Genomic DNA, 12283 nt, shown 5'->3' on the forward strand with positions numbered 1-12283 from the left:
TAACTAGCAAAAATCCTGCCCCCCCCCCCCCCCCTCCCCATCGTGTGCCTGCTGAAGGAGTGACCACCTGTCCATGCACAGGGTGAATGGGTAAGGTCAGATGGCCAGCCTCCACACTGACCCGCGATTCACCATGTCGGGTGCACTGGAAGGTGTGTTGGGTGAAGAGCCCTTAAATGAAATAAGCAGCACTTGAGGTGTTCCATGCGACACACAACATTTTCAACCACCACTATATCCTGAGGCAGCAGCCTGAAGATAATTGACTGTAGACGAAATAGTCTTCAGTTGTTCAAACTGTGGCTAGCTCCTCCTGCATCCGCACATGACAGGCACATTTCCTATTCATCCCAGCACGACTAACTTAAGACATAAATTATAAAAGCACACAGAGGAACCCAATTACCCAACTTGCTACCCTCCTAATGTGTCACCAATGGAGGCTGATGCCTTACTGAACTGTGTAGCTAGCTGTTCAAAAGGAATGATAACTGTGCTACACACTGCGCAAATATGCACTTCACAGTTTCTAAAACATGAGATTACACCACTTAAGTACAAAGACAAGCATGGACTTTAATAATTAAATTATGAAGAAAACACAGAAAAAGCTAAATGTAACTTCTACTTTGCTGGGTAATAACAGGTGACTGCTGGAACCTGACTGGACCCCTGCAACTCGACACTGTATATAACAGGATGTACATGTGAACAAGGAAAAAAAAATTCCCAGATATCCTGGTCAAAAATACATTTTTTCCTTGGTGAAAATACAAATTTCCCAGGTGAAAAAACATATTTTCCCAGTGAAAATATACATTTTCCCACATGAAAATGCACTTTCTCTGTGTTAAGTGACAGCATACTTTCCCTCAGAACCGTAAAACTTATCAATCATTTGAACTGTAAAGGTTTTACACAACAATGTAGAACTTCCTGGCTCTTTAGGAAACAAAACCCAGCAAAAAGACAACATGTTTTGGGAAGATCCTTGATGTATGATACATATTTTATTATTATGAAAGTACAAATACGAATTCCACCAAGCAAAGTATGTCAGTTTCTGAAGGACTACAATCTAGATTACAATGCGTTTATGTCGGCCAATCATAGCTCACATCTCGTTGTTTCGCCAGCAAATGACAGCAGATATTCAGAGCATAGGACATGTGATGTAGTCAGTCAATAGCAATATCACTGTTAACCACCGTGAACACACAAACAGATAATGTTCATGGTTTAAATTAATGTGCATATACTACTGCTACAAGAAAAGCTAAGCTTTCACATATAATGATTTTGTTTTTGCTTGTGTTACCCTTTAAGTGCCAGAAAAATTTTAAATAGTGACATAAATGTCTGGTCTTCCAGACCCAAAATTTTCCTAAGAGGCTTGTCCTCAAAGTCCTAAATTTTTAATGAGAGTCAAATGTTCTGTGATTTAAGGAATTCATTGCACATTCTCACACATAACATAATTCATCTTGTGACAAGGAAATTTACTTTGCAAGTAATGCTTCTCAAAGCACAATCTTTAATATTTTCAAGCAACCTGTTAGGAATAGGTCATTTGCACAATTGCCAGAGAGTATCAGAAGACTGGCGTTACTCTGCATGTGCAGCTACGATGACATAGGAAGCCCATGCCTGGTGTTTGCTCTGCTCATACACCTTTTGTCGCATTTGTGTTTGGAATTTTTTGTGTAGTAGGCATCACGTGACCACATGCAGGAGTGCAGCATGCTATTCAGAGAGGGCATAAGGAGTTATTGCACTTAGGGCAATTGTTTTATCCTATCCTCTCCAGATAAGGAATGCAAAATTAGAAAGCAGTCCTTGGCACAATATTCGTTCCAAAACTAGACTTTACAACTGAAAGTATCCTAATATTTTGCTATATGGTGACTTTAACATAGATTTTTTAAAAATTCGTACTCAGCAATACTGTTATGTAGCAGGTTTACATTCAAACAGCACTGAAAAAACTAGTAAGATGGAATGAATACAAATTCCTTGGGAAAAAAAACCAGTTGTGTGTGTACACCAGAACTAAGAGTCTGTATAAAAATTAACAAGGTTACCTGTGAAGCCAAGAAACTGAATAATTCGCACTTTACATTCTATTCCGGGAATACAGTGGTAAAACGTGGTGTGCTTCCAGTCTATAATTTACTGAAGAATGACATTCCGTAAATTTAATATGTAAACAACACAAATTAAGAAATAATGTCAAGCCTAGAAGAGGTATCAGACAAGAGTTATAACATGTCTCATGATCGAAAAACACTGTGTTTCACGGAGAGTAGATATGTAAAATTCTGCTAAAGTTCTTCAGTGTGGTTCTTGGGGAGTCAATTTTGGATTATCATTACTGTATTACCGGTATCTCACGCTTGATGACATAATGCCATACATGCCATAAGATGAAAATTTGTGCTTGAAATTCAGCAAACAGTTCAAAGTAGCTAATAGTGTGGAATGAAATACTTCATTTCAAATAAATTGACACTCTGAAGGAAAGATGAATAAAAGCCAAATTTCTTTAGCAAACTGACAAAAATAGCTTCACTGTTCTGCAAAGCGATTAATGCTCGATTGGCAATAATTTGGAAATAAAATAAAATCAGAAAACTGAAATGTATTTTAGTCTTCTGTAATTATGTGAGCATACTTTAATTCATCAGATAGCTTCCAGCCACATAAATCCATTTTGTTTTCATTTGATGTGAGAGCTGTAAAAGAAGAGAGAACAACAAAACCATGAAACATAAATGTGGATCAGATGGAGAGTACTCCCCACAACAACTCCAACTTCTCTGTGCATGTGGAATCTGGTTGCTTGGACGCACCGGAAAAGTTTTTCCGGGTAGCAATTTGCTGCTTGCAGCTACTGCTTGTACATCTAACAGGCACACTTAAGCAGCAAGAAGCAGGCACAGTGCTGGTCATCTGTGACTTCAGCTCTGTGCATGCGCATGAGCCCGATGGCAATTGCTCAAAAGACCCTAATTTAAACAGTTGTGATGCCACGCTAATCGAAAGCAGTTTGTCGTTACAAAGTATTGCATAGTCTTTGTCCTAAAGACTTTGAAGCATTTTGCTGTTGGCAAATGATAATGTGCGCACTGTTTTTGTTGTTATAACAGTGCATTTTCTTTGCAACTTGAGTTTTATATTGGAGTTTTTCTCTCGTTTATGTTTTATTGCTGCAGTATTATTCTGCAGTTGACAGCTAAAATAAAATCCTTCGTTACAGTATCAGTTCTCACCAGTCAAATTTAACTCAAAACCAAAACAATGAAAAATTCCCAGAATTCAAAAAAATTCCCAGGTTTTTCCCAGGGTGTATACACCCTGTGTAGGTACTTCATATTTTCTGTTTCTAAATTATTGTTTTACAGCTGCAGTTAAACAAATGGTTACATTTAAATAGCAGTACACACTACATTGCTCTAACAAGGAGAGATCCCTGGTGGTAGGATAGACTTTTTATAGTCATCTACATGGTGATGTAGGTTAAGATCCTGGCTAGAGCATCTTAACCATTCACCCTGGTGGGCCCTCATTTACAAGTTACTGACAAAAAGAAAAATTTCAGATTTTTTCATGACATTCAACAGCATAAAAAAAATAGTATCACACAGACTGGCTGCATGATGTAATGGATAGGGTAAGGCCTAGTTGTGCAGAAAGTTGTGGCTTCAAATCTCATCAGGTACTTTAAATTTATTTTATTTTATTTTTAAATTTTTATAGTAATTTCTTTTATCACTACTTTTATTCAATTAACTGGTTTAAATGGAATTTTTCATTTCAATTCCTTTGTCACATCATTTTAATCATCATATCAACTTCTCCTTTTATGCTCATTTTTCTTACCATAATTCTTTTTCTGTGTGAAATCTTTGTTGATGTGATTTTGATTACTTTCACATATTAATTTTGATTTAATTTGTTTTGTCTTATCATCCTATTTTTTGACCATGTTATTGCATTCATTATATCTATTTCTCATTTTGCTTGAATGTCATTTAAATTATAATCCTTTCTTCTGTGTTCATTTGTCCAAAGTGCAGTAGGAATTTAGGCTATGTTTTAAATGTTCATACAACAATTACCATACAAAAAATACTCATCTTTAACCAAAAATACCTTTTTACACCACTGCACATTCAATATAAATAGATTATTTTACACAATATTGTGAACAGTATTCACTCTGAAATTTATGTTAACAGTTTCAACCTAAGACAGTTATTTATTCATTCATTCACACATCGTATTCCATAAACTCCATCATGAAGGAGAGACTTCAGATATGCAGAATGAGTCAGGTTATACACTAACAGGCAAGAGAAACCACTGCTGACTAGTTCTGTAAAGTTTACTAACAACAAAAAATTGTGACTAGAGCTAATCTACAAAAGCTGATAATTCTGGTAAAATCAAACAAGGGAAAGACCACAATGTGAAGACTGTAAAACATTTCTGCTTTTGACCAAAGTCCTTCTTCCCAAATAGAAAACACATGCATGCCCAATCACGTGCCCCCCCCCCCCCAACACACACACACACACACACACACACACACACACACACACACACACACACACACAAGCATCACATATTCACACAATTGCAACTCACACAAACATGACCATTATTTCTGTTTCAGAAGACGCACTTTTTTTTGTCCAAAAGCTAAATGGTTAGCAGTCTTTTGGATTGTGCCTGTCTGTGACTCAATTCCTCTATGTGGTGAGCAGCAATCTGTTTTTCTCATATTGTTGATAATTGTGGTAATTACTTCTTTATTATTTATAAACAGCTACCTCGAAAAAGCTTTCATGGCCTATATGAGGACACTGTACACAAAATCTGTTTGGGTACTAGGTTTGGGAGGTAGGCACTCATGAGACATTCAATATATTGAGAACAGGAAATTCTCGTCACTGCGGGTACATCATCCCTGGGTGGCCAGGCTTTATGGAAGTGATTTTTTGGTGTGGAAGGGGTGACAGCTGACAAAATGTAGGTACTGTTGGTGGTTAGCGGGCCAATTATGGACAGAGGCGAGTCTTTGGAGCCATCAAAGATGCGGACGTCAATGTCCAGGAAGATGGCACATTGCATAAAGGAGGTCCAGGTGAAGCAGAATGGAGAGAAAATGTTTAGGTTGTGAACAACTAAGGATATGGTGTCTTGGCCCTGAGTTCAAATCTCAAAAGTTGAAATCCTTCGTGGATGAGCATCCCAGACACTATTCTCATAAATTGTTCAAACTGTTGACATCTTACTCCCACCTTGGCCACCACTACTCATCAACACTCACAGTGAACCCCCCTCATCAAACCTTCATTAGCATCCATATCCTGCCTAGCTGATCTTTTCAATTTGTCACATCCTCCAAAATTTCCTCCCAACATTCCATGAAATCCAGAACCCCAACAAACATAAAACACTGCTCTTAAACATTCCACCACAATCCTCAGTCCTACATAAGTTTCACATCTACATCTACATCTATGTGATTAATCTACTATTCACAATAAAGTGCGTGGCAGTAGGTTCAATGAACCACCTTCAAGCTGTCTCTCTACCGTTCCACTCTCGAACGGCACTCAGGAAAAATGAGCACTTAAATTTTTCTGCGCGAGCCCTGATTTCTCTTATTTTATTGTGATGATCATTTCTCCCTATGCAGGTGGGTGCCAACAGAATGTTTTTGCAATTGGAGGAGAAAACTGGTGATTGAAATTTCATGAGAGCATCCCATCGCAACGAAAAACGCCTTTGTTTTAATGATCTCCCCCATTTTTTCTATAATACAAAACGAGCTGCCCTTCTTTGTACTTTTTCAATGTCATCTGTCAGTCCCACCTGATGTGGATCACACACCGCACAGCAATTCTCCAGAATAGGGCGGACAAGTGTCGTGTAAGCAGTCTCTTTAGTAGACCTGTTCCTCCTCCTAAGTGTTCTGCCAATGAATCGCAGTCTTTGGTTTGCTCTACCCACAATATTATCCTTGGGATCATTCCAATTTAGGTTATTTGTAATTGTAATCCCTAGTATTTAGTTGAATTTACAGCCTTCAGACATGTGTGACTTATCGCGTAATCGAAATTCAGCTAATTTCTTTTAGTACTCATGTGAATAACTTTACACTTTTCCTTATTCAGTGTCAATTGCCACTTTTCGCACCATACAGATATCTTATCTAAATCATTTTGCAAGTAGTTTTGATCATCTGATGACTTTACAAGATGGTAAATGACAGCATCATCTGCAAACAATCTAAGATGGCTACTCAGATTGTGTCCTACGTTGTTAATATAGATCAGGAACAATAGAGGGCCTATAACACTTCCTTGGGGAACTTCTGTTTTACTCGATGACTTTCCATCTATTACCGTTAACTGTGACCTTTCTGACAGGAAATCACGAATCCAGTCGCACAACTGAGGCGATACTCCGTAGGCATGCAGTTTGGTTACAAGACACTTGTGAGGATTGCTATCGAAAGCCTTCTGGAAATCTAAAAATATGGAATCAATTAGACATCCCCTGTCGAAAGCACTTATTACTTCATGAGTATAAAGAGCTAGTTGTTTCACAAAAACGATATTTTCTAAAACCGTGCCAACTATGAGTCAATAAATTGTTTTCTCAGAGGTACTTCATAATGTTCAAATACATAGTTTTAGTCTTATCCAAAGGCCTGATCTTCAGCCCTACACCAATGTTTAATCATGTTGGACTTGTCAAAGACCTACTCTTCTTCACCTGATTTATACATTGGAAACATCTCTTTGCTATCAATCCCTCCAATCAAAGCCACCCTAACCCTGAAATTGAACCTTGCCTCTCTCCCAGTTCATACCACCATTCAACTAGACCTTCTCCCCCACTTAACAACCACTTGGTAACCTCCCATGACCTCAACAGGACAAAGGTTGGCCATTCACATCCTCAAAAAAGATCTTGACATTATCAACCTTCCTGCAAAGGCTTCACCACTGCCATGATGAATCACCTTGACTACTCGACAGAAGGCTTCCACTAACTATTTGGCTCCTCCACCTCCAAGTTCTGCCACAGTGATCCTATCCCAGAAGTCCGACATAACCTCCAATCCCTGATGAAATCCTTGGGCCATCCCAGAACCTCTGCACTGAGTCCATTTCGCTCTTGACTCCAACAACAATCTGCACATCCATCTTTTACATGCTCACAAAGATCCACAAACCCAACAATCCTGAATGCCCATTGTAGCTGGTTATCGCTCTTACTTAAAGAATTTCGGCTTTTATTGACCAACATCTCTAACCAACTGCCTGAAGCCGAGCCTCACACATCAGTGATGCTAACCACTTTCTCCACTGACTCTACAACATCCCCCTCCCTTTATCTCCTGTATCCCTACTTGTCACTGTTGATACCACCTACCTGTACACCAACATCTCTCATGCCCATGGCCTTGCTGCTATCGAACACTACCTCCCCCAACATCCTACAGTCTCCAAACCCCCACCTCATTACTCATACAAATTACCGATTATATTTTCACACACAACTACTTCTCCTTAGAGAGGAAAATACTCAAACAAATTCGTGGCACAGCCATGTGTACTCATACTGCACTCTCCTATTACCACTTTTTTTATGGGGAGACTTTCCTAGGCTCCAAAATCATTAACCCCTTGTTTGGTTCAGGTTCACTGATGATATTTTAATGAAATGGACTCAGCACCAAGACATCTTATCGTCATTCCTCCACAACTTCGACACCTTCTCACCTGCCTGCTTCACACGGTCCTCCTCAACCATTACAAGCAACCTTCCTGATGTTGAACTCCCTCTCTTTAATGGCTCCATCCACATCAGTGTTCATATTGAAGCCACTAACACAACAACAGTAATTGGATTTCGAAAGCTGCCACCCTTTGCACATAAAATAAATCACTTCCATTCAGCTTGGTCACGCAGGGACGGTGTATCAGCAGTGATGAAAATTTCCTGAAGGTCTCATGAGGGCCTATGCCCAAACCTAGTGCACAAACAGATTCCCCTTGGCATACCTTCACACACCCCTAATCCTCCCACCAACCCCAAGAATCAGCTATAAAGGAGTGCCCCCCCCTCCCCCAATCACCCTAGGCTGGAATAACTGAACCATACCCTTTACTAAGGGTTTGACGGTCTATAATCATGTACAGGAAAGAGGGAAATCCTACCCAAGATCCTTCCCACACCTCCTGAAGTGGCATTCCATCACCAACCCAACCTACACAACATCCTTGTCCATCTCTATGCCACTTCCACACCCAAACGCTTGTCACGTAGGTCATAGCCCTGAGGAAGACCCAGCTGCAAGACCTGACTAATACACTCACCCAGTACTTCCTACACCAGCCCTTTCACTGGCCAATCCTATGTCGTATATATCAAATCTGCTGCAATCACTACAGTATTTTAGTATGATAATCAGCCAGCTGTCCACCAAGATCGATGTCCACTGCCAAACTGTGGCCAAGAACAAAGTTGACCAACCGGTGGCACAACAGGCAGCTGAGAACAACATGTTCAAGTTCAGTCGTTGCTTCACAACTTGTGTCATCTAAACCCTTCTCTCCAGCATTAGCTTTCCTTAACTGCACTTATTATAGGAGATATCCTTGCAACATATCCTTGGCCCCTGCCTCAGTCTCTGCTAATTCGCTGTCCCCACACCCACTAACCATCAGTTTTCCCTGCCCCTGTCATGTTACTCCCTCCCTATCCGCACCAAGTCCAAATATCTACTATCACATGCCTAGCCTGTGCACCTGCCACTCTTCCCTCCCGCATTCCTTGGTAACAATTCTGTTACCTCCCTTTGAGGTGCCAGCTACCCAACCCAACCCCTCTTCCTGCCTCCCACCTCCCTTCCCCCCCCCCCTCCCCCCCCCCCAAATGGTCTCTTTTACTCCCAAATCATTTACTCTGGCAGAACTTTCCATAAATCTACAGTTCGTTTTCTCAGATCACTTCTAAATATCGAGCACTTTTGTGTATCCCTTCACGAACTCCAAATCATTAAAATAATTCAATTGGGGTCACAGTTGTTGAACATTCTTATTGCAGGAATCATAAGTGTAATGAGAATTACAATCCAGAGGAGAAACCTCCAAGTATCTTAAGTCTGTCTGTTAATGTATAACTTAACACATTCCATGTCTCCGAAACACTTACTTTCTCTCTTTCTTGCCCTCTCAGCTACATACGTAGGACAAAGGAAGTATAACTGGAATTTTGACTTAAATTTTCAATTAATAAATAAAATACGCTTATGGTGGTTGTCATACCAAATTTCTTTTTACAGGCTTTGAATTATTCACTCTTGTTAACCATTCACACATGGAGAACTTTACCTGATGAATTGCTGGCGCTGCATGATTTGTGGGAAGCCAGGTGGTGGCTGCTGGGGACCCATAAATTGGGTTGAAGGCATACGGTTGCGCAACATCTGCGACAGTGCCTGCTTCGATTGGTTTAGAGGCCGTTCAAATCGTGGACCGCCTACTGGAACAGAGTTCACTGTTCACTAGTATCTGCACCTAATTAGTCTTATTAGTGACAATATTTATAAAGCCTTGAACCTGAGACTTTTGCCTTTTGTTGGTCAACACTCTAACGACTGAGTAATACAACTAAGACTCACAACCTGCCCTCACAGCTTTACTTCTTTTAACTCACACATCTTTTCTCCCTGAAGTGTTAGTCCTGCAAGGTGTGCAGGAAAATTATTGTGAAGTTTCAAAGGTAGGGGAAGAAGTATTGGTGGAAGCATAGCTGTGAGGCTGGAGTGTGAGTAATGCTTGGATAGCACAGTTAGTAGAGCACTTGCTGCAAAATGCAAAGGTCTATGGCTTTAGCCCTGGTCCGGTACATAGTATTAATTGCCCAAGAAGTTTCAAAACAACACACACTTGAGTGCAGGGTGAAAATTTATTCTAGAAACTGTTATATTACTGACAAAAATATCAAAAGGTACTGAAAACACATGTGACATGGAGTTCACTTTCACAATGTTACCAACACATTATTAAGGAAAGAAATAAGTAAATAAATAAAAATAGTTAACATATTACACACATGAGGATTATTTACTTACCACCTGTCAAAACAGGATAAACTGAAAAAAACCTAGCAGACAAACAAATTCAAATTGTGCTCATATCTTTAATTTTAGCAAGTTAATTCCATCATTAGGAAGAAAAGTGGAAATGGAAAGAACTAAACGGTGCAATACACATATGCTGAAGTGAAGGAAGAGTCACTCCCTACCCAAAAATCAGGAGAGCCAAAGTACAAGAAATCATTTGGAAGTGACAGTCGAACTGATTAGTTATCATTATACAATATGCCACAATAACGACCTCACAACTTTGGGACTGCATAGAAATTTACTGCAGATCTATTTTTGGTGTAATTCATAAGCAAAACATATCAAGTAGTTATTGATGTAGTAGCAAAGCACCATACCAGTGTTATTAAGCATTTGCACCCATTGTTTCGATCACTACGTTCACTAGTTTTTCATAAGTCTGTCATAACTGTGAAATGTAAATGTTGTAGGAAAGTTCTCGCAGAAAATGTAAATGTTGTAGGAAAGTTCTCGCAGAATACACAAGCCTATGCCCCTACATAGAACCAGCTAGACTGACAGTGGCAATGCTGTTTTGTGCAGGTGGGCCGGTTGTGGTGGGGGTAGTGTCGAGTGGGGTGGGTAGAGGGAGAGGGTGGGAGGAAGCAGGGAAATGGACTGCCAGTGGGGGGCTAGTGGTTTGGAGGGAGGCCAATTTGCCAGCTAGGAATGCAGAAGAGAGGGTTGGCAGGTATATGGGCCAGTACAATTGTAGTGGCTGGTGGGGGGCAGCACATGCTGAAGTCGATGTGGGATCATTAATTGGAAGGAGATAACATGGCAGAGGGAAAGGGAGCTGTTGGTGGAGGGTGCGGGGCTAGTGGATTATGTCAGATCAAGGCCAGAATGATTACAGGAGCAGAGGATGTGTTGCAAGGATAACTCCCATCTGTGTAGTTCAGAGAAGCTGGTGGTGGTGGGAAGGATTCAGATGGTTCAGGTTGTGAAGCAGTGATGGAAATGAGCACATTGTATTCAGGTGGATGTTGTACCACTGTGTGGGCAACTTTGTATTTGACAACAGTTTGGCAGTGGCCATTCATCCTGCTGGACAGCTGGTTGGTAGTCACACAACACAAATGGCTGTGCAGTGTTTGCAGCAGAGTTGGTATATGACATGGCTTGCTTTCACAGGTGGTCATGCCTCTGATAGGACAGAATAAGCCTGTGATAGGACTGGAGTAGGAGGTACTGGATGGGTGGGCTGGGCAGGTCTTGCACCTTGGTCTGTCCTGAAATGAGGAACATCTTGCTCAAGATCATTCCCACCCTCCTAAAGTGGTATTCCATCTCCCACCCTTAACGGCATCCTAATCCATCCTTGTGCCACTCCCAATCTCAATCACAACCCCTCGTTACAGGGATCATATCCCTGTGGCAGACCTAGGCGCAAGACCTGTCTAATTCACCCATCCAGCACCTCCTGTTCCAGTGCTGTTCCGGGCTTATCATACTCCCTCAGAGGACAGACCATTTGTGAAAGCAGACATGTCACATACCAAATTGCAAACACTGAGGAGCCCTTTATGTTGGTATGACTACGAACCAGCTGTCCACAAGGGTGAATGCCACCACCAAACTGTTGTCAAAAACAAAGCTGACCATCTGGTGGCACAACATGCAGCTGAGCACATCATGCTCAATCTCCACATCTGCTTCACAGCCCTAGCCAACTGGATTCTTCTCTCCACTACCAGCTTCTCTGAACTATGCAGATGGGAGTTACCCTTACAACACATCCTCTGCTGTTATTGTCCTGGCCTCACTCTCAGGTAACCCACTGTCCCTGCACCCTCCACCCAACAGTTTCCCCTTCCTCCATCCTGTCATCCCCTCCCAATTCATGTCCTCATGTCGCCCTCAGTGGTTGCTGCTTCCCACCGACTGCTCCAACTATGTCTGCCATCCCTCCCTCCTGCATTCATAGTCAGTAACCTGGCTTCCCTCTGAACCACTAGCCACTCACTCCTAGTCCTTCTCCCTCTACCCCAACTGACACTATCCCCACCACACTCAGGCCACCTGCCACAAAACAGCATTGGACAATTAGTCTAGCAGGTACCACATGGGGGCATAGGCGTGTGTGTGTGTGTG

At 41.2% G+C, this 12283-nt stretch overlaps 1 protein-coding gene across 1 annotated transcript in view; it reads right to left on the reverse strand.

Annotated features, from left to right (window-relative positions):
* LOC126457128 (mediator of RNA polymerase II transcription subunit 12) overlaps positions 1-12283 on the reverse strand; it is a 372135-nt gene that overhangs the window by 45994 nt on the left and 313858 nt on the right. Inside the window, exon 36 of the mRNA XM_050093187.1 lies at positions 9414-9564. Coding sequence (XP_049949144.1) covers positions 9414-9564 — 151 coding nt within the window. The remainder of the gene's footprint in view (positions 1-9413; positions 9565-12283) is intronic.

The sequence above is a fragment of the Schistocerca serialis genome, chromosome 2 (genome assembly GCF_023864345.2).
Source record: "Schistocerca serialis cubense isolate TAMUIC-IGC-003099 chromosome 2, iqSchSeri2.2, whole genome shotgun sequence".
Classification (NCBI taxonomy): Eukaryota; Metazoa; Arthropoda; class Insecta; order Orthoptera; family Acrididae; genus Schistocerca; species Schistocerca serialis.